Genomic DNA, 24131 nt, shown 5'->3' on the forward strand with positions numbered 1-24131 from the left:
GTGCTCACCTACAAGTCTTTGTTTCCAACTCTCGATCCCTTTTAATCACGATGGGATATCTCCTCAAGTCGATCTATAGTTAAATTATTTTTAAATATAATGTGTAAAATAATGAAATGAGCATGCACATCTGAAAGAACGTAAGTAATTTCTAAGGCTATTTAAATTCACAACTTAGTCTGCACCCATAAATAGCCCATTCTTTTCCTTTTTAACACAGCTGATAAATGCTGCTTTTATAGTACATTAGAAATGTGTTAAAACTCTTTCATGTGTATTAAAGTGAAAATTAAGTACATGCATATTCTTGTCATGAATTTTCTTGTGTTTCTTTTAAATTAAAGATTAAGGCTTCACCTCTCCCTCTGGTTATTTATTATTAAGGAATGTAATTTGTAGACTGTCATCATACATAATTTTCTCTTGAACAGATGGGTAATAACACACACACACACACACACACACACACACACACACAGGAAGGGAGAGGGAGAGAGAGGGAGAAGAAGAGGGAGAGGAAGAGGGAGAGAGACCTATCACATATTTCTGAATGGAAAAAGACAAGTAAATGACCTGCCTTATGAATACAATGTAAATACCAGCACTTGGCTAGGATACAAAGCAGTGTTTTTTTCAAATGAGCCTAGAGGTAGAAAATCTAGTGAAATGCTTGCTTTGTGTTTCCTGTGGTGCGTAGATCAGCAGGGTAATATGAGCATTAGCCTTTGTGCTCCAGGTTACCTTTTTGAAGTAATTTCTAATCTGAGAAACACAGCTATCAGAACAGATTTTTGTTACTGGGATCAATCGAAGATTCCGTAAACTAGGGGTCATGACCCCACGATCACACAACTGATATGTGGCCATGAATAATTTGTCAACAATGAAGGGCTTATGAATACATGGTGACCAAAACTTCACTCAAAACCAAACACATAATGGATCCAAGATATCTCTGGCCGTGCTGATCTGTGTTACACACTATGCCTTTATAGCAGCGTGGTTGTGAGTAATGTCTCCACTCGGCACTGTGAATGCCTTCAGTCCACCAATGCCAATGAGCATTGCCTGAGATGCCTTACCCGGATTTGAGAAATAGCAAGACAGGAAACTTCTGTTTCATTTAGTTATGGAAAACAACTTCTCTTATTTTCCTAACATTACTGCCCTGCATGTAAATTAGTACATATTTAGATTAAATAGAGTTAGAATGCTTGATGTTAAGAATTTCTATTTCAATTGCTTAGTTGAACTACATTTTTAAAAAATTGTTGAATGAATTTTGGCTTAGGATTCAGAGAGAATTTATGACAATTAAAATATACTTCTGCCACTATGCACTGCATATTTATACACAGTGTCATTTTCAGCATTAACAGTTATAAGATCAAAATGTCAATCAACTCTGAAAAACGTTGACAATGCTCTGTGTCCTGCCATACCAACTATTCAGCTGAGATTTAACTATTTAAATATAAGAACATACATCTTGGGCTGGAGAGACGGCTCAGTGGTTAGAGTGCCGACCGCTCTTCCAGAGGTCCTGAGTTCAAATCCCAGCAACCACATGGTGGCTCACAACCATCTGTGATGGCTCCAATGCCCTTTTCTGGTATGTCTGAAAACAGCAGCAGTGTACCCACATACATATAAATAAATAAGTAAATAAATAAATAAATAAACCAAAAAAAAAGAACATACATCTTACTAGTATGAGAACCTAGTATGTTTTCACCTTTTATTTGTAAAAGTGTATATGTAACAAATAATTATTTTAAAACAATTTCTTAAACCAAACATGGTGATATAATCTTTTAATTCTAGCAGAGATTAGGAGGCAAAGAGAAGAAGATCACTGAGTTTTAGGCCAGCCCGGTCTTCTGGATAGCCAGGGCTACACAGAGAAACCTTGTCTTGAACCCCACCCCCCAATAAAGGGAGTGGCAAGCTACTGCCTCATATCGCCCATGGGCACATATCACTTACCATAATCCATACTATTTTTACTGTCTAGTTTATATTTTATTGTCTTCTCTACCCAACCACCCACAACATTAACACATACGGAAGTAAGCCAGTAAGGGCAGAGTTTGGTCCATCTTTGTCAGTAGCAATGGTGCTTAGAAAGATACCTAGTTGCAAACCCCTTCAGCTCCTTCAGTCCTTTCTCTAACTCCTCCATTGGGGTCCCTGTGCTCAGTCCAATGGTTAGCTGCAAGCATCCTCATGTGTATCAGTAAGGCTCTGGCAACCACATAGAAAGAATAACAATATCAACCAACCAGAGCTCCCAGCAACTAATGAATACACATGGAGGGACCCTTAGCTCCAGCCACATATGTAAAGGATGTCATTATCTGGCATCAATAGGAGGAGAAGCCCTTGGTCCTGTGGATGCTCATTTTCCAATGTAGGGGAATGCCAGGGCATTGAGGTAGGAGTAGGTGGGTGGGAGTAGTAGTATCCTCACAGAAGCAGGGGGAGGGGGAAGGAGGTAGATCACATTTGAAATGTAAATATATAAAATATCCAAGAAAAATAAAATTAAAAAAATAAAAGAAAGATAACTAGTACACAGTAGACTTTCACTGAGCATTTTTGAAATTATTAACAAACTCCAAGATCATTTTTGAAAGCAACATGAGATATATGATAAAATGGTCCTAATCCCCAAAGTAATAAAATAATCTTTCTGAAGCTCCTGTATAATTAAACTGTCATTTCTTTCAGAGAAAAGCATTCATGTTACTTTCATTACAAAATGTATTTTATAAATATGGAACATATTGTGCCAACTTCATTCTAAAAAGACTTTGAGAATATAATTAAATAGGCACATAGTAAAAATCTGTATTCCATTTAAATTTTGCAATAATTTTCTCTCAAATAAATAATTTTACATGTCACTATACATCAAAACCTCATTATAAATTATACATAAGGTATTGTTGGGCTGGAAATGGCTTTGTGTAACAACCAAACCTAAAAAATTCATATGAAGCCCTGGATGTAACAATAGAGGACCAGAGATAAAAATAGACCATTCAACACAGATGGCAGAGACAAAACGGTCATAACCTTTAGAGAACAGAACCCATATTACGTTGCTTTTTATTCTCCATTCAGTTCAGCCTCAAAGGTCATCTTAGAAAGATACTTTTCCAGGCAGACTGATGCCTATGAGATGGTTATTTCATTCAATAGCTCAAAGCACACAATCCTTCACATTTCATGAGTCCTACCTCAGACCATAATCTGAAAGTATGTGGTGTGTTTGTGACTATAATAGTGCACTGGAATGCTACAGAATAGGTGGATGTGAGGAAATGATAGCTTCAGAGTAAATAGCTAAGAAATGAGAATCACATTCCCCAGATATAATAACTGTCTATGGATTCTGCAGCACTCGTCATCACTGGCCTGGCAGAAAGCAAGAAGCTTCTAAAAGCTTGGTCAAAGTAAACAGCTAAATAGGCCGGAGCTAGGCACACCTTCTCTCTCAGTTGTGCTACAACTGTACTCAACTACTACTGTGATAGGGCTATGTACTAGGAAGGAAATGTACACCCTGTAGACACATAAGAATCAGTTGAGGTGATGTTGGTAGTGTTGAACTCATGTGCCTCTGGGTGAGTCATAGTGAAAATGGTGGTTGGCAGAGGGACAGTTCTTCACAGCTAAAGAAAAGGATCGGTCCTGGTAAAGAAATAGGACAACCACTCAAACAACAAGTTATGTGTGGAAAGGGAAATAATCCATACTTCGTTAATTGACCAGCCTAACTGCTTCAAATTTACTGGAGGAGGAAGGAATTTAATTGAAGAAAGTGTGAGTTTCTAGTAATGTCCATGACAAAATGGCTTGCTGGTGATTGTATATGTGTGTGTATGAATATATTTGATTCCCGTATACAATTATAATCAAGATAATTATAAAACACAAATTAACACGGCATTGCTACTGAACTAGGCTGAAACCTTCATGTTCTACTGTGTTTTAAAAAGAAAAGAAATATTTCTTTGTTACTGTATATTTTCTACACATCCATACAAATAACAAGTTTCTCATAATATAGCTCACATCTGGTCTAAAAGTGTAGTAAAGACCAGAGGGCTAAAATATGACAGCCAACTTTTGGCAGAGCAAGGATTAATCCAAAGTTTTTTCCATGTAAATTGATCCAGGTCTCATTTTGGGTATGTTTTCTAATTTTTAAATCATATTAAACTTTTATCTTATTGCATTCATGTCATGATGCATATGCCATGTGAGTCAAAGGACAGATCTGGCTCCCTCCTCCTTGTGAGTCCGGAAGAATGAACTCAGTTCATCAGGATTAGTAGTGCCCACCCACTCAGATGTCTTGCTGGCCCTTAAACAAGACCTTTTTTTTCCTGAGCTTTGTGCTTGCTAGGCAAGCGCTCTACCACTGAGCTAAATCCCCAACCCCTAAACAAGACCTTAATATTCCATATGTTCTGTTCTTTGGGGCTAGATTATGTATTTCACCTGTGCCACTGAAACCTTGAAATTCTATAATATCATTTTTCATGCACAGGAAACCCTGTCTATTAATATCTAAAGTGAGGTAGACCTTTGGAAAAATACATCTGTAATTTGATTCATTGCATATTTGTTGAGTGACAAGTGGGCTCTGGGTGTAAACAAAAATTGCCTGCTTTCATGCTTATTAAGAAAAATAAGCATAAAGTGAAGTGAGATTATATACAAAGACTCACTTTAAAATTAGAATTTTGAATAGGGAGAAACACTGAAGGAATATCAGGCAAGAAAGGCATGTTATGAGAAACACATGGAGAGACATGAAAATTATGAGCTGATATATTTTAATTCACTGCCATTAATGACTCATTTAATGAAGGACCAAAACCTGAGAGACAGCCACCTCTAAACATGCCCAATCATGTCAGTGAAATAGGTATCCACCAAATAAAACTATATTAAACAAGCTTTGGCCTGTCTGTACATGCTGAGTGTTACACAGAGTGAGTCCTTTATGACATCAAGATAGCAAATTCTTTGTGTTTATTCTTCTTTATAGGTTTAGATGTAAGCTATTAAGTCTTATTGTTTTAAAAAATGGTCCTTGTGGTTATCTTTAAAGTTCCAAAGAGTATGTGTTTACAGTATATTATTCACTGCCTTCCCAATATAGGCAGTGTCCTTGGACACAATACTACCTTTCCTGCCTGAGAGAGAAGTGCTTTTGCTTAGACTAAAACAAGAAAGTGACATCTCCAGTGTTGTTCTTGATAAGCACTGGTACAATGACACAGTTTGAATCTGGAATGCCCCCCACCCATGTTGTACAGAGGTTGGGGCATCTTTAGGAGGAGGAGGTCTAGAGTAAGGGCTTTAAGTCATTGGTAAATGGAACAGGACCAAAGTCCCTCTTCGCCTCTTGGTTTGCATCCTCACTGCTTTTGCACAGGGATCAGGCTATTTCTACCACACAATCCCAGTATTATGCATTGAGCCACACTGGCCCGGTGGGACAGGACCAGGTGACTATGGACTATGAACTGAAACAGTGAGCCAAAATAAACATCCTATCCTTTTAAGTCTATCAGTTCAGGTTTTCATCTCAGCATTCAGCTGACTAACACAAAGCTTCGCCATGAGGAAGTCAAGCTTTGCTTCGTTAGTTGTGTTGGCAGTTGGGTTGGTTTTCAATTTCCCCAAGAGTCCCTAAATGGGGAAAGGTCCGTGAAAGCTTATGAGACTTGATTCTCAGAGAGCTTTCCTTGTCGAATTATATCTGGTGGATACTTACTTTCAATTGCCTTGATCTTGTTTTCCCATGGGACACAAGCAGCTTTGAAGTTCTCAAAATCACGGAGGAATTTTGCCCATTTCTGAAAACAAGGTTAAATACTAGTAAAGTACAAACTCTTACGTTTCTAAATATCTGTTCTCCCATTTCCCCAAATCACAAGACAATGGCTTCCAGGGAGCTCGTTGCCATCAAATACTGCTGTTCTGTAAAAGGGGACAACAGCAGGATTCACTTCTGTTTCTATTTACCACCATTCTCATATAACTTAATTTAAGGAAGAAATAGTGATTGTCAGACATGCTCACAATCCTAGTTACTTGGGAAACTGATCCACAAAAATAGCAGTGTCAAGGACAGTCTGAGTAATATTGTCACACACCAGTTCCAGAACAAACAGAAAAAATATAAACACACACATACATTGATTCTGTTTTAAATGGACTGTACTGACCACTCAGAAAGATCTATACAATCTACCAGACAAGAAAATGAGCCTTGTATTAGTCAGGTGATTGCCATAAACTTTATGTTTAATATTCAATGCATGAGAAACTGATAGACTTATGAATAAGAGAATAGTATCTTCCTTCAAACACTTCTGGTCTCCTAAAGTAGCCTATGTGAATGCAGGTTATTTAATTCATGATTATTGTTTACATGGGGCACTTTATTTTGAGAACAGACAATAGTCAACTAAATAGAAAGAGATGGCATACAGAAAAATAAAGAATCCATTTTTTCAAAGGTCTTCCTTCCACTTTCCTCTATAGTGTTGGGTTATCCATGGTTAAGAGGACTAAGGAGAAATTGGGGTAGGGCATAAAACCTTCCATATGTGTTCATTATGACAGGACAGTGTGAAAGTTAAGTAGACACAACAGTCTAAAGCTGAAGTTCAAAAGATTACTTAAAAACTAGGGATGGCCCAGATGCCCATCTGGAGTAGAATATGTGAATATGTAAATTGTGACATCTTCATACAGTGCATAATGCAATACTTTTAAACATGAACTGTAACCCACACAGCATCAAGAGCTGTATCCCATGACTCCAGTTGTGCAATAAAGATGCAGGAAACAAAGCTTAGTCACACACAGAATGACTGAATGCCTTTAAAAGATAAAAGGCAAATAAAGTTAACTGTTTGTATGCATTTAAGTGAAAATGAAGATCTTCAGTTTCCTTGCAAACCTCTCTCTCTCAATAGATACTTAGATACAGTTTTTACAGAATTTATAGAGGCAATAATACCTATGGACCTACTTCACTGTGAGAAGTGTAACTTTATAGAGAAATTCAGTGTTATGCTTGGCCACAATAAGTGCACATAAAAGCAAGCTTCCTCCCTATATTTCTCTAAAATTTATACTTGTATGAATATATTATTTTCCCTTGTTGCCTTTCCAGTTCATAATTGATGTTCCTGATAGAAAAAGAAAAGAGTATAGGGTGAGATAGGGAGGTTAAGGCCCTTCAACATATAGATATTTAGAAGAAATCCTGACCAGTGGACCTAGAACCTTTAAAAAATAAAAATGGACCAACTGCATAGTCTTTGACGCTTAGAAGTGGTAAAATCATGCACATCATAAATAACATAAAAATTATAAATGGTACAAATCAGTGTTTGCAACTATTTAAAATTTTCACTCTGTCTTAAAGGATAATCTTAACCTTGCCATATTTTAATACATATTTTAATGCTATAGTCCATGAATTTACTATAGGATCCTTTGCTGTATGCAAACCAACAGTTAAGACTGGTTCTGCCCCCTCAGAACAGACACAGTGTTCTCTCTCCCTTAGGGTCACTCTGACACTGACCAGACTGAGTTATGAAAATGCTTACCTTGGCCATCATCATCTTAAATGCAAACCACTTCTTTCCTTTTCCTTTCCCAAGAGCTCCTTCATTTTCACTCACAAATTTCTTTGCTTCCCTGTGACGAGAAAATAAGAAGTAGGCAGACATGTGTTGGCGCACAAGTAAGAGATATTTAATTTTGTTGGGTCTTCTATCTTCTTTCTTCTAGATTCTCTGCAATTGAATCTATGCTGTATTTTATAACCTAAAGACTTTTCTTTTTTAGCAAAAGTATTACATAGTATATTGAACATATTTTCTCTATTCCTCTCACGCTCTGGTTTGCACCCCTATCTCCCATACACCCCTCTGAATACCTACACAGTGACCCTTCCACCTTCGTGCCAAACATGCAAACATGATTTCAGGTATCTTTGTAAAAATCTATAACCCAGAAACATTTAATGCATATTTAATATTTTATTAATTCTGACCAGGAAAAGTAAGATTTTTTTAGTCTCACTTATTAATCACCTGGAGTCCTCAGAAGGCAGGGGATTTTGTGCCAAGCGTCAAAACATAGAATCTTCCTCCTTCTCATTTCAAACACATATAAAATTAAACCTAAAGTTTATGTCAGGTTCTGGCAACCAGAATTCTTTTTATTTTTTCCCTTTAAAAAAAAGTATTCCTTTAAAATAAATAATGGAAAATAAGAAAGCAAGAGTCAGGACGAATTGACCTGGTATTTAATTTCATGAGAGCAGTTATGGCTTAAAGCACAAAAGTCACACTCCAAAGGAGATGGAATCAAAGAAGAGGAGAGACTGGAAGAGTTTAGGTCTCAAATTCAGAAAGGGATTTAAATTTAAACTTTAAATGTAAATGTGATTTTAATTTTTTAAACTTTAAATTTTAATCTTGACTCCCAAATTGCAATGCATTTTCAGGAATCATCCAGTGTCCATTAAAAAGTACACTAATTTATCAAAAGGCAGAATGTGAACATGTTAAATACATGTTTTTTTTATTGTTGTTAGGTATAGAATGCTAGCTCCTCTCACCCTCTTAGTATAATCCCCAGTGACAGCTACGGAGTGGTCACTTCAGGATCTATAGTCCTGAGTCACTGAACAAGACTGTGTCCTAACCAGGACACATTCTGAAGGGATATGGACTGAGAAATACATCAATGGTCAATTTTATATTTGCCCAAATGTCATGAAATACATGTGCACAAAACTCCATGCTGACAATGCCACAGGTAATGCCATTTTACAGGTACCACAGTATCTGAGGACATCAACTAAAATGTCATATACACAAATGACAATTAGGTTGTGAAGGGATAATCCTTAGATGGTTGAAGAGATTGTTGTCTCACAGTTAGAATCTGTTGTCCTCTGTCTACCATGTGAGGAGAGAAGTTAACAAGGGCACAGGACTAGTAGTCTATGTGCAACTGGGACACTGAGAGCACCCTTACTATGGATATCCAGCCAACATTCTTGTTGCTTTTGCCACCCGATCTAAATTCTATCAGCCCTACCTGGCTAACATTCATTTTCTTGTTGTCTGTTCCAGAAACCAAACTTTAAAATTCGAGGTGGCTCTGGCTTCTCTTCTCTAGGGGCCTAAAGAACATGTGACCTAGTGAGAAGGACAATTTAAGTAGACTGTGATTCTGTAGTTGCAATGTGATCGTCAATTGGGTGGCCCCTAATGGTGTGGTTTCCAGGTGAAACCCTTCAGGCATGACAATGAGAACTCACTACCACGTAGAGTAAGTCTTTTTTAGATGGATGTTAGAGAAAGGGTTTTATAGAAGATATCTCTTAATAACCATGCTAAGCACAGAATCTCATAATACAGAGTGATCAAAAAACTACCAAACACTAGCTACCTCATCTGAGATAGGAATGGTCCTTCCTTACACACCTGAGAGCAAGTGCCCACATATGGTCTGGCATACAAACACCATCACCATTGTGAACTCTCTATAGTCAGCAAACAACACCCGACGTCATTAGTGAACAGCAGGCCACTTGTTTGACCTGCGTTGTTGATCTTGATCATGGAAGATATTCAATAAAAGGATGCAACGTTGACTGCAAAATTGGATCTAGTGATTGTATGTTCCACACTCACACACATTAAGGATATTCATTCCCAGATCTTAGATTGTGCCCTTCCTAATTATTCTCTGAGATTTAATTGGCAAATGTCCTAGAACTGGCCGAGAATTAACTACATTAACTATGTCAAAACAGTCTGATATTTGGTGTGACCTCTGGATTGAAAAGACTGATTGAAAAATATCCGAAGCAGCTACAACATTTTCAAAACTTAACTAAAGAGTGTACAATGCTGTAAACTGAGATCTCATGACTCACTTTTCATACCCTTGCAACAAAGTAAGCATCACATTTAATCTCTAGTTGTTGAATAGATGTTAAGTCTAGAAGAGGGGCAGCTCTTAAACACACTTTGTAAAATGCTGACCCAGAGGCTCTAAGTACGTATGAGGTTCTGCTAGTTCTAAGCAGCCTCTGTGGTCTGACTCTGTGGCCTTGCCCATGCTTATGATGTGCTCTGTCCCCATGCTCATGATCCATATTTCTCAGATGTAAACACCTATCCTCAGGACTCCCGCATACCTGGTCAGGGTCTGGCACAAAGTCCGTGTTACTGCAGGGCCTTTAATAGGCCAGTATTTCCCAACCAATGATATCTCAACAGTTCCTTCCCTCCTTTCCAAAGGAGTTACAGGTACAAGATGAGAAACAAATGCTGGGAAACAGATTGAAGCCAAATCTATTACAATGTTTATTTCCCAACACTAAAATTTGTTCTAATGTGATTGATTTATACCATGAACGAATTGAGCAAAACATGAATCTTGGTTTTGCTTGTTTGTAATTTTATTCATCAGAAATATTGAGTGAGTATAGAAAAGCGTATTCATCAATGCCAAAAAGCATTGGAAATATCCAGAATGCACATAGCGTGTCTCACTGCCTGCCTAGCTTTTAAGTACCAGAAAAGCCACACCCACTCACTATCAAGGTGACCTCCCCTCACGCTTCATAAACCACAAACATCAATCATTTTAAAAAACTCCCCATATTCTGTTCCCTTGTCTCAGATGACATATTTGTGCATAATTCTTTATATTTGCAAAATTACTTCCCCATGACATGTCTTCTGTGATCTTGAAAGCATCTCCAGATCATGTAAAATCCTAAGCATTTTATAATGCTATGTAAATAGTTATTACAGTGTCTTATTTATGGAATAATGACAAGAAATAAAGTGTGAATATTTAAAAAAATAAAACTTCCACAAGCAAGTTCCAAGTCCTTCTCAAAGCGTCATTCTGCACATCCTGTAGAGTTCATATATTTCCTAATCTGTGTTGAATGCTAATGCTATGTTTCTCTATTTTTTCTTTTTGTTTTTAATGTGTCACTAGAAATGTTGCTGAATAATTGTGTACTATCTATGGGTTCACTATAAAACTCATAGTGTCTATTGTTCAAGTTCATATGCTGACATGAGCTTTTTGAGGAAATTGTATCATAACAGAACTGACCATAATTCAATTACATGACATCAAAATTTCTAAATCTTAACACACACACAAGCACACGTACACACACACACACACACACACACACACACTCTCACACACATATAAGTTTTGTCATTGTTTGTTATAATAAATACATATAGAGAACAAAATATCCTTGGTAATGAAATCAGAATTTGCTATTTAACTGTAACAAAATGATGAATTCGTAAGCATACTGTAGTACCCATGGTAAACTCTCATGTGCTCTTCAAGCCTGTTGAAAGGGAATTTTGGAAGCAAGGGTCTCTTCTAAAACCCTCTTTCCTGGGAATACTTATCCTCTAGCTGCGTGATGGGGAAAAGAGAAAAACAAATAAACAAAGAAAAAACCCACCAAGAGTGGAGGGTATTGAAAAAAATTGCATCATATTTTAGAACTGGAAGGTAAACTTTTAAAAACAGGTTTTGCATATCTCTACTGTAAAAATCTTTTCTGTAGGAGAAGGAAGCCTAGAGTTCATCCATTCAGAGAGAATTCAATTTGGAACTAACTCCTCCTAATTTCTTCATCTTCCCCAGTGGATTTCCGCTCCCTGTTTGTAGTGCTCTGTTTTAATGATGCTACCTTTGTCTGCTCTTTCGGACTACTCCAGTCTTTTCTATTGGGCGTTGCTTATTTATCTGACGCTTCTCTCTGCTACTATATGTGTTCATTCATTTTCCTTGCCAGATACTTCTCAATCATTTAAAACCAAAAGTTCAACTATCATAGATGATTATATAAAGAACACATATCCAGGATCATGGATACTTGACTTTTATTCTGAATCAAATTTACCCTGCTGAATTTAGAACACTCTCTATATTTATTTTTTTTTCTAAACTGCCAGGAGTATAAGAAAATAACTATTCTACTGTCTATTGGGGCCAAGGTTTTTGTTTTGTTTTGTTTTGTTTTGTTTTTAATTTTTTCCCCATCTTTATTAACTTGAGTATTTTTTATTTACATTTCAATTGTTATTCCCCTTCCCTGTTTCCGGGCCAACATCCCCCTAACCCATCCCCCTCCCCTTCTCTATGAGTGTTCTCCTCCCCAACCTCCCCCCCATTACCGCCCTCCCGCCAACAATCACGTTCACTGGAGGTTCAGTCTTGGCAGGACCAAGGGCTTCCCCTTCCACTGGTGCTCTTACTAGGCTATTCATTGCTACCTATGAGGTTGGAGCCCAGGGTCACTCCACGTATAGTCTTTGGGTAGTGGCTTAGTCCCTGGAAGCTCTGGTTGGTTAGCATTGGTGTTCATATGGGGTCTCAAGCCCCTTCAAGCTCTTCCAGTCCTTTCTCTGATTCCTTAAACGGGTTCCCGTTCTCAGTTCAGTGGTTTGCTGCTGGCATTCGCCTATGTATTTGCCATATTCTGGCTGTGTCGCTCAGGAGAGATCTACATCCGGTTCCTGTCGGCCTGCACTTCTTTGCTTCATCCATTTATTTAGTTTGGTGGCTGTATATGTATGGGCCACATGTGGGGCAGGCTCTGAATGGGTGTTCCTTCTGCCTCTGTTCTAAACTTTGCCTTCCTATCCCCTCCTAAGGGTATTCTTGTTCCCCTTTTAAAGAAGAAGTGAAGCATTCGCATTTTGGTCATCCTTCTTGAGTTTCATGTGTTCTGTGCATCTAGGGTAATTCAAGCATTTGGGCTAATAGCCACTTATCAATGAGTGCATACCATGTGTGTTTTTCTGTGATTGGGTTACCTCACTCAGGATGATATTTTCCAGTTCCCTCCATTTGCCTATGAATTTCATAAAGTCATTGTTTTTGATAGCAGAGTAGTATTCCATTGTATAGATGTACCACATTTTCTGTATCCATTCCTCTGTTGAAGGGCATCTGGGTTATTTCCAGCTTCTGGCTATTATAAATAAGGCTGCTATGAACATAGTGGAGCACGTGTCTTTGTTATATGTTGGGGCATCTTTTGGTATATGCCCAAAAGAGGTATAGCTGGGTCCTCAGGTAGTTCAATGTCCAATTTTCTGAGGAACCTCCAGACTGATTTCCAGAATGGTTGTACCAGTCTGCAATCCCACCAACAATGGAGGAGTGTTCCTCTTTCTCCACATCCTCGCCAGCATCTGCTGTCACTTGAGTTTTTGATCTTAGCCATTCTCACTGGTGTGAGGTGAAGTCTCAGGGTTGTTTTGATTGGGGCCAAGGTTTTTTAATTGTGTGAACAGATAATTATGCTAATTTTATGAATTGATGAACATTAAATCAGTAAAACTTTAGAGAGAAGGAAGTGAATATTACAGCCAAATTATGATGATCAAAAAATTAATTCCAAATTCATTTAATAATATGAGACCATATCTATCGAACACTAATAAAGATGTTATTAGTTATTAAAGATACACTTTTGTTTGAATATTTAAAAGCTCTTATTGTTTGTTTTCTTAGTTACTGAGAGTTTTCTTGACCTCAAGTGTAGTATTAGCTTTGTCTTTCAGTTACCCTCTGTGGTTAGCTGAACGTGAAAGGTCAAAGCTCATGCATCGAATGCCTGCCCCCGAGCTGGTGGGTTTTGATGAGGTTGTAGAACCTTTTGAAGATGTAGCCTTATTGGCAGAAGTATGACACTGGGAGCAGGCGTTAAGGTTTTATAGCCTGATGCTACTTCCTTCCTTCTGTGTTTAGAATGAAGATATAATCAGCCAGTTTCCTGTTCCCTCTGACATCCTTTTCCTGCCTGTTGTCATGGTTTTCCCAGCATGATGTGCTCTGTCCCTCTAGAACCTAGAACCATAGACCAAAATAAATCCTTTCTTCTTTCAGTGGCTTTTGTCAGGGTAGTTTATCACAGCAACAGAAGAGTAATTAATGCAGACACTATTCTATCCTGTCTGGTTTTCAGAGGGAAGTCCAGACCACTAGGCATCATATAATCTAACGCAAGTTTCCTAATGCCCTGCTCTTTTCTGATTTATAACACACACACACACACACACACACACACACACACACACACACACACACACACACGAACGACACACACACGAACGAACGAACGAACGAAAGCATCAGAGAACAGCAAACTTCGCTAATCCCTAGCTCCTAATACCACAATGGCCAGAGTAGTTACGGAAATAAAATAGATTTAATTTATCAAAAATCTTGAGGATGCTTTTAAAACAGACCCAAGGGCCATAGAATGAGCTGAGAACTACTGTTAAAGAGGAAGAGCTTCTATGCCTTCCCTCAAGTCTGATGCTCGTAGATAAAAAGAAGCATGATTGTTACTTACAGGTCCAGAAGAGCGGACATGGCTGTATAGATAAGGGATACAGTAAGTGGTTAAAATAAAATTTTCTTTTCTATGTGGTTAAAATAAAATTAACTGTCACTTGTAAGCCTTGAATATCTACAGGTTGCAAACCACCCAAATGTTTGACTGAAAGATATGGGCTACCCCTTAATTTGCTTTCAACAAATGCCATGTACCAAGACTGTAACCTGGTCTCTAGGTCTCAGAGCCCTGGTACAGTACACTCTGGGCTGTAACCCCAGATCTGGGAATGAATAATTGAGTATGGTCTATTTAATGGCAATAATACCTGCCCTCATCATTCATTTATCAACCCCTTGTGATAGTAATTAGAATAATAAGGTTTCACGAGCTTTTGAGAATGCTTTCACAGTTAGCTGAAAGAACACACTCTGGCCTAACTTAGAAAATGGATAATTTACCTACAGCATATGATACAACCCTGAGTGTACCGAAAAGTCGGGACATGCTATTCTGTCTTTGACACATTCTCACCCCTGAAACGTGCCTCCATTTGATAAGGTTAACGTGACTTCTCTTTCCTCTTGCTTTCAGTCTGATGGTTGAGTGAAGTAACCAATTTCTTGCTCAGACAAATGAGAGACATGTCAAAATTGGTGCTTAGGCTAGTAAGTATGATTGAAATTTTTGTTCATGAATACTTCACAGTGAAAGAATCAGAAAATGGAAGGCCTTTAGATACTAAGTACTGAAATTTCAAAACTAATTAACCAAATTATCTACAAAACTCAGACTTTTCTGAAATATCGCTGAGAAATGGAAACAGAATTACAGAAATAAGTTTTTTTCATGCATCATAAAGACCGTAGACTTCTTAGATAACATATCTCCATAATTAGGCGAGCATAATTATTCAAGTTATCCTAATACTTTAAGTAATGAGTCAACGCATGTGTCATTTTAAAGAGGATTCTAATAACCTTAGCAAGGCTAGCCGAGATGCTCACTTGCTTCCTCTGCAAAGGACAATGAGGGAGGGCGCTTTTCATGTCTTTTAAAGGCAATAGAAGATGCTTAGTTTAGTTCATGACAACTAGCATAGCACTATAAAACAGATAACTGTGATTCATGGCACTTAGTACCAACATGGCTGTCTTTCATTCCAATTTTAGGACATTGAGCTAGGGTACACAAGAACATTCAAGTGAATTCCAACACTTCTAATTGGCTAGGTTTGCATTGGTGAGAGCACTGTATGGCAGATGCACCATGGTTTCTGGATGCCTGAACCTTTGCATTACTGTTGGACCTTTAAGAGTTGCTAACTTCAAATCACTTAAGTCACAGTCTCTAGTAATGTGATGAATCTATGGACATTTATGCAGTGTCCCAAACAATTCCACCGTATAAGTTAGAGGCAAAATCTGGCATTGAATCAAATATCCTTGGCTGAGGCTACCTTTAAGAGGTCTTTAACTTTTAGGGAGTTGAGCTGAAAAACTGCTGTATGTGTAATTGTTTTGATGTGCCTTTAGGTAAGCAGCACTCTGCCTATGTGGAGTCTCTTTCATTACATTTGTGAATAATTTATTTTCATCTCCCTGGTTCACTATTTTACACCTCTTAAGAGAGACGATTTAACAGCAACTGATATCATGAAGCAAAATGGAAAAATAATTCATCTGCACTTACATAACTTCTAAGCTTGTATAGCCTGTTTATTGGAGTATACTTTTAAATAAATATATATTTCAGACTATCCTTGTGAGAGACGAAAGAGTAGCAACTGGAGGGTAGAACATCCATACTATAGTTAAGAAGCATTCTGCTGTTCACAGGGCTTAAGGTCTGGTTTCAGTTCCCAGATTAGCCTATAACTTCAGTTCTGACCTCTTCTGGCTTCAGTGGGCCCCTGTACCCACATGTGTTTTAGTCAGGGTTTCCATGGCTGTGCCAGGCAACTCTTATAAAGGACAGCATTTAATTGAGGCTAGCTTATATGTTCTGAGGTTTAGTCCATTTTTATCATGGCAAGAAGCACAGCATGCAGACAGACACGGTGCTAGAGACGAATCTGAGAGATTTACATGTGGATTGGCAGACAGCAGGAAGAGAGAGTAATACTGGGCCCGGCTTGAGCATCTGAAACCTCAACGTCCATCCAGTAACACATTTCCTCCCTCCCATGGCAACACCTCCTGGTAGTGCCACTCTCTATGAGCATATGGGAGCCATTTTCATTCAAGACGCGACAACATGCCTGGTTTTGTTGTTTTATTTTGTTTCTTCTCTCTCTCTCTCTCTCTCTCTCTCTCTCTCTCTCTCTCTCTCTCTCTCAACAAAAGACATTTTTTAATTTTTCTTATAAAAGAATAGCAGAGAAACATAAGAAACTGTACCTGAGCATCATAAAGAATGGAGCATGACCACAGCAGGTTGGACTTTTGGTAAAGCAGAAAGCCTACCCCCAAACACCGATGTTGTGCAAACAGGAGGTATGAGAGACCTGCGCTTGAGGGCTTTTCCCCTCAGCTTACTAGCCTACTCCTGTTCTCTTCTTTAGTAAACTGTCTCTCTTTCTACTGACAACCGTGGGTCACTGGTGCAGTCTTTGTCCCAGGATTCAAGAGTTTGAAAGTCAACACTTTCTAAACTCAGGGCCTGGTCTGGAACTACTCATGTTTTTCTCTTTCTTTATATTTATCTCTTTTGATTTTGGTCAAAGTCTTAATATGCGTTCTCACTCTTTCTCTGGAGATCTCCACACCTTCCCCCTTCTTTTAATTTACACAGGTTTGTTGATCTTTATTGTTGAACACACCTCTCTCTGACTCTAACTCAAGGGCCAGTGAACTTCACAGCTTGTCTGACCTACTGTTTTCCTCTGGAACTCTAATTAAACTGTCCCCAAGCATCCCTCTTAGTTAATTTTTAAGAGACTAAGAACCTAAAAGGGAACTCCAATTCCCCAACAGAACCATGCTTCTTAAAAGTTTTTATTAGCAACATTTGTGTGTTCTACCATTGTGCAGGACAATCTTCCCAGTCAAGCTTTCATCTTCGGGAGTCTATTGGATCTCCTTGCAAAGGCTTAGCACAGCCAGGCCTGTTGACTATTGAGGCCTGTTGTCCTTCCCTCTTAGAAAGAGGTTCAGGTAGTTTTGTAAAAACCTTTCCAGGATATCCAGCCGCCACTCACAACCCGAGTAAATGCAATTCTGCCCTAACAGAATATGGCCTTGGGATTTGGGGGAAACCAATAGAGGATGCATTCGAAATGAGAAGGGCAGGATGCTCTGTCTAGGCAACTACAAGGAAGCCTTAGTCCATGGTGGGTAAAGCTGTCCTGTGTGGTTTTTATGGGGGAGAAGCATCTACACCACTTAAGTAAACTTTCACCTATGCTCTATAAGGAAACCCAGGAAATCCAGGAAACTCGTCGGTTCTCCACAGTGGACTTTGGTGGAATTGTGTCTCTGCTAGACATTGAGACTTTAGGAAGAGGAAAGACAGTGCTTATGTCTCCCTCAGAGAAGTCACTTTAGTGGCATCTGCACATAAAGGGAATTTTCTTCTCTATCATCAATAAAACTCAAGGAAATGTGCTACAAACCTTAAGCTGATCAGATTATCACATTAAATTTATTGCAACAGAAATATTTCAGACTTGAAATAGGCATCATTGTTATCAGAGTGAACTGGTTTATTTTTGTCAATTTAACACAAGTTAGGGTCATCTGGAAAGACAGAACCTCAAATGAGACAATACCTCCATCAAACTGGCCTGTAGGCAAATCCAAGAGAACATTTTCTTGGTTGATGACTAATGTGGAAGGCTCTAGCCTACCGTGGGCAGTGCCAACCCTGGGCTGGTGGTCCCGGATTGTATAAGAAAGCAGACTAAACAAGCCAAAGGGAGCAAAGAAAGAAATAGTTCGCCACTTTCTGTTTCAGTTCCTGCCTTCAGATTGAGTTCCTGCCCTAACTTCCCCAAGTGATAGACTGTGACGTGAGAGTTGGATGATGAAATAATACTTTCTTTCTCCCTGAGCTGCTTTGGTAATGGTGTTTATCTCAGCAACAGAAAGCAAACTAAGACACTGAATCTCTAAAGCAATGCTGATTTTTGAGGGGACTGGCTTAATTAATTAATCAGAGGCTTATACTGGCAAAACCCACAAGGCCATGTACTTTCTACCTTCATCCAATCGGGAGCAAGCATACATCTTCATGAACTTCCTGCTTATGTACCTCCCATCTAAATGCGATCTAGCACATCCTGTGCACCTGGGGCAACCAAAGTTGCTTATAGAAAGGAATGGGTGGCTGGTTACCTTACACGAACAATAGACCCAGCATTACAGGAAGCTACTGTCCTTGAACGATTGGGGTTTACATATTTGAGGTATGTTTGTTTGTTTGTTTGTTTGTTTTATAGATCTCTTAAGCACAGTAATTTAAACTTAAAACATAGCTTTAGCCATCATAATACCTGCATAACTAAAAGAAGATCCATGCAAAATTCTGACCAAGACATCTAATTCCTCTGTGTGTGTGTGTGTGTGTGTGTGTGCTGTTGTTGTTGTTGTTGTTCTTGTTGTTCTTGTTCTTGTTGTGTGAAGCATTCAGTGCAGACAGACATACCAACAGAAGACATCAGATCCTCTGAATCTGGAATCAGGAAGTTATGAGGCAGGCAACATGGGTTCTGGGCACTGAACTCGGATCATCTAGCAGAGCATCAAGTATTCATAAGGTCCGGGTCATCTCTTTAGTCCTTATTTTAGTTCTATCATTGTTTCATTCTCTGATTTAGCCATCAGCCATCATTTCTATGGCTTGTTGAGTGTTTGAAAAACTTTTTTAAAACCTGGAGAATCATTTCTGTATCTTAAACTATACTAAGAAGAATGAGTATAGGCCTAGAAAACGTTTGTAATCAAAGGACGAGAACAGTGGAGGCTTAAAAGCTGTGCAGTGCAGTTGATGCTCTGGATGAGTAAACTGGAAACCATGAGGCTCATAGAACTTGAGTAGGAAGCAAAGGCATGCCAGGCATTGGTTTGCAGAATTTCTCTAACAAAGGTTGTATTTCCACCATGTACGACACACATCTATAATCTTAGATTAATACATTCACGCTAAACTCTTTTAGGATCATTTATGTGGCTTGGAAAACAAAGTGCCTATTCTGCTTCTGGCATGAATTTTCTAATTAAGCATTTTAAAGTGAACTCTGAATACTGCAAAACAAAGAATTCTCAGGATGCTGCCTGTGAATAAGAAGTATTTTGCTTTGAAAGATTGACAAAATACTTCCCCACAATACCTAGGTGTTCCTACGATTATCTTTCTAAACAGTTGTAAGACTTAGGATTTTCTTTTTGCAAATCCTGCAGTGATATCCCGGACTGTTTGGGTCTAAGTAGTTCCACCAGAAATCTCCATTATCGGTTAGAACTACGTGTTCTGTATTTTCATCATGAGTAGGCAAGCAATTTAAAATCGTATTTTCAAAATCATGGCAGTCCAGTCCATTCTGCAATAATCAGGACTTACTAGCAAATCTGATTGCTCACCATGGGACAAACTCAGACTGGCAGGCTATCCTCTGTACTACAACCAAAGTTTAGATGAGGTCATTTACACAGTACATCATGCTTCTATGTGGGCTGGTCTTTCTGAAGAATTGACTTGGAATACTATTTCACAGTGTCCTCCCATGGCTTCCCCACTAACATATAATGACCCCTATGACCATGTGTTGGTCATGAAATACAATAATATTGTTTGCAAAACTATAGAAATCAATCTATATAAGTCACAAATGTTCATATAAATATCACAGGGCCTATATGAATAGTTATGTGTGATATGTAGAAGTATATTTGTAAACTTATGCATATATATGACTCTCACAATCAATACAACTATTTGAAAGCAGTGGTTATTCTCATTCAAAATTTTCTAATTTTTATAACTAAAGAAGGAAGTCTTAAACATGATATATTGGCAACATGCAATTATTCCCATTTCTTACTCTCATCTCAGCTTGTTCTGATATTCAAATAATTTTCTCCAAACATGCATTTTCAGTACATATACCTTAATAAAACATAGCCATCATTTCATCCACTAACAAATTTCTTTAAACAAACTAACATAGTATACCACTTTCTACTGCCTCATCGTTACCATAAAGATAACCTCAAAAAGGCCTTAGTTGTTCTTTTATTATAAACTAGATTATATCTACAATATATGCCTTACCCAAAGTTAGTATGATGTTTTCCAAAAACAGCAAAAACTCATTTTTTTCTGATAATTAGCATTTGTGTTTAACAGGTTCTACTGTTAATGTATTAGATCAAATATATTCAAAGTCATTTCTAGATAATCTTAAGTGATAACTAATGCATCTTGTTTTATCACCTTTCAAATTAACATTATATTTTTAGTCTAATAAAAGTTGTGAAAACTAGCTGTTACTTACAGCTACACTGCTAAAGAATGTAAGTCTAGTTACTTGAGTTTTATCAGAACTTTTTGGAAGGTAAAGAGCTCTTGAATGTTAAGAAACTGATGCAGTGAGTTTTATCATGCATTATACACTGACAGGTAAAGTTATAAGAAATATGAACCTGTGAATTGCAATTATGAAGGTTGTGGGTATGATTCAGTGATAGAACATACCTTGGCTACAGCATGTACAGTCTCTATGTTCAATCCACAATATGAACTGCATGATGGTAAGCAAACTCTTATTTATCTGGAAGAAAACTTTATTATCCCTAATAAATTATTATTATTATTATTATTATTATTATTATTAATTTATCCTTAAATGGTGATACATTAAAATCCCTATTTACTTGAAGCTCATAGTCCTTTTTTAAAATATGGATAAAGTAAACTTTTTTTAACTTTGGATAAGTAAATGTGACCATTACTGAGTAAGGTTCATTACCAACAACTTTGGGAAAAATACCCTTGAGCATCTGCATATTTAGAGTCAGTCTTCCATGACTCCTATCTCTCTGTTGACCACTGGGATGGAGCTTTTGGCGGATTTAACCAGCCCCACTTGCAGAACATTTTAAAGCAGGGACAAAAGCAGTAATCAGCTGTACTACCTCCCCAAGGACACTGGAGCAGCAGCCCCAGGGCCACCTCAGAACACTTCCCAACTGAAGCAAAGATCGAAACTCCTGTAAATCACTCTGGTCAAATGGTTTGGTGGCGATGAGGAAGGTGACTCTTGAAGCAAAGTTTCCTGGTGGGCCAAAGTCTATTGATCGTGCATTTCAAAGCTCATTTTAGCAAAGAAAAAAAATGTATAAAACATGTAAGTCCCAAGGGGAAAGACGAACAGATTTTGTTGTTGTTAAATTTTTCTTTTTTAGTACTGTTGACATTATTGTGAATGCTGAACAAATTGCTATGGTTAATTTTACTAATTAAAAAATACTTTAAAATTCTATTTAAATTTTAATAGCCTCTATTAAAAGGAATAATAACAACTCGCAGAGACTGAGGCAGTATACACAGGGCCTACAGGGGTCTGGACCAGGTCCTTTAAGTGTATATTATGGTTTCCAGGTTGGTATCACCATGGGAACACGAAATGGGAGAACAAATGCTCTCTTGCACTCTTTCCTTCTATTTGTTCAGTTTGTTTTGTTTCTGTTTTTTTTTCCCAATTCTGGTGTGTTATTTTTTTTGTCTTATCTAATTATATTTCATTATTATTCCTTAGAAGCCTGTTTTCATTTTTTGTTTGTTTGGTTGGTTGGCTTGGTTTCTTTGTTTTGTTCTTCCAGACATGGTTTCTCTGTGTAATCCTCCTTGTCCTGGAACTGTAGACAGGCTGACCTGGATCTCAGGGGTCCACCTGTCTCTGTTGGGACTAAAGGTGTGTCCTACCACACCATGCTAACCTGCTGCTTTTTTGTTTCCCAATCGGAGATAGAAAGGGAATAGATCCAGACAAGAGGGGATATGGAAAAGAACTTGGAGAGGAAGCTGTAATCAGGATAAATTATGTGAGAAAAAGATCTGTTTTCAATGAAAGGCAAAAAATAATTTAATTTGGAAGCAGCTCAAAACTAGTTGTAATAGAAGCAGACATGGTAGGATGTACCTGTAATTCCCAGCACTGGAGGCTAAGGAAGAAAGAACCAAACTCAAGGTCAGCCTATTAGTGTGACTTTCTTAAAAACAACTCAAAAATAAAAGGAATTAAAATTAAATAGAAATGTGGACAGACCGAAAGCATTTTTACATGCAAAGTAACAGACATTGGGGCACTTTAGTCACCACAATACTTAGTCCTCTGTTCACCGGGTCACCAACCACTGAACTGTCCAGATCAGCTATAGCCATGGTTCTCTGCCTTGAGAATGCAGGTCCAACAACAGCAGAATCACAGCCATTGGCATTGCTTCCAGGAGGAAGCACTAATTGAGCTCTTGGCATGCACAGAGCTTTGGATGTGCTGGTTTAAACATCCTGTTCTTTGGGTGAAAAATGATATCTATTCACTAGACTATCTGAGGAATGGGAAAAGAAAGACCTGTGCATCATTAGAGGGGTTAGCTAAAAAGAATCCAGCATGAGGAAGTGTGTGCTCGGTGTGTACATCTGCTTAAATGTCCTTATTTGTGCGATCTTTCACTTCTTTACAATGTCTGGGGAAGAAAATATGTATGCTCAATATCACATGACAACTGCTCACAGGCAACATAAGCCTCAAGAAAGGGGGTGGGCCTGAGAGCTCAGCACAGAAAATCAAGTGTAGTCCAATCTCACTTTTCTAGAAATATGTTAACTTTCTCACCCCAAAAACTAAAGTGAAAATAAATGCATAAAAAGCCAGTGGACTGGGTTAGGGTGGGTGAGAATGAACAGGGAGAAATATTAGTTTCTCGACTGATCATTTCCAAAAAAATGAAATGCTAAGGGTAACTTACTTGGCTTTTCATTTGTAGCTAGTAGATCACAGATTCAGCCAGCCAGAGTGGACAGATCCTAGAACCACTGGCTCGGGGTTCCACAAAGCATAGAAATAATTCAATATGATATCTAATTTTTGTTATACCTAAAGTATATTACTTGACGTTTTCTTACGCGTCAATTTCATGACAAGGGAAAGAGGAAGAACTTACACACTCATATTTGTTTATTCATGAAAAGTTACAATTGTGTCCTCCCTAAAATAAGCATTTGTAAGCACCCAGACAAGAGTCACTTTGTGATATTCCTTAGAATGTCCATGGAAGCACTCATTCTCCCATGAGTGTCTCACAGGCAAACTCTTAGAGTAAGCACAACATGGACCTTTTCTAGGTGTGTAGCCAGCTAGATCCACGTGGTGGCCTCCTTCTAACCTCAGGCCTTCCTTGTGCTGAACTGATGGGACTAAACCACTTGACTTCTGAGGACATCAATTTGAAAACTACAGACATTGGAGCCCCTCGGATTTGCAGATTGTTGAAGTTCAAGATAGCCTTAGATCACAGGCTAGGCCCTTGGGATGCTTGTTTGTCTGTGTTTGTTTTCACTTTTTGTTTGTTTGTTTGTTTGTTTGTTTTCTGAAACAGGGTTTCTCTGTGTAACAGTGTCCTGGTTGTCTCTGGCCTGTTGTAAATCAAGCTGGCCTCACACTCATAAAGATGGC

The 24131-nt window shown here is 38.2% G+C and overlaps 1 protein-coding gene across 3 annotated transcripts in view; it reads right to left on the reverse strand.

Moving 5' to 3' along the window:
* Tmc1 (transmembrane channel-like 1) overlaps positions 1 to 24131 on the reverse strand; it is a 183652-nt gene that overhangs the window by 94022 nt on the left and 65499 nt on the right. For all 3 annotated transcript variants that reach the window (XM_087574986.1, NM_001441500.1, NM_001441501.1), the window contains 2 exon segments: positions 7647 to 7737; positions 5795 to 5876 (listed from right to left, as the gene is read on the reverse strand). In XM_087574986.1, coding sequence (XP_087431112.1) covers positions 5795 to 5876; positions 7647 to 7737 — 173 coding nt within the window.

Source organism: Rattus norvegicus, chromosome 1 (assembly GCF_021556685.1).
Source record: "Rattus norvegicus strain SHRSP/BbbUtx chromosome 1, alternate assembly SHRSP_T2T, whole genome shotgun sequence".
NCBI lineage: Eukaryota > Metazoa > Chordata > Mammalia > Rodentia > Muridae > Rattus > Rattus norvegicus.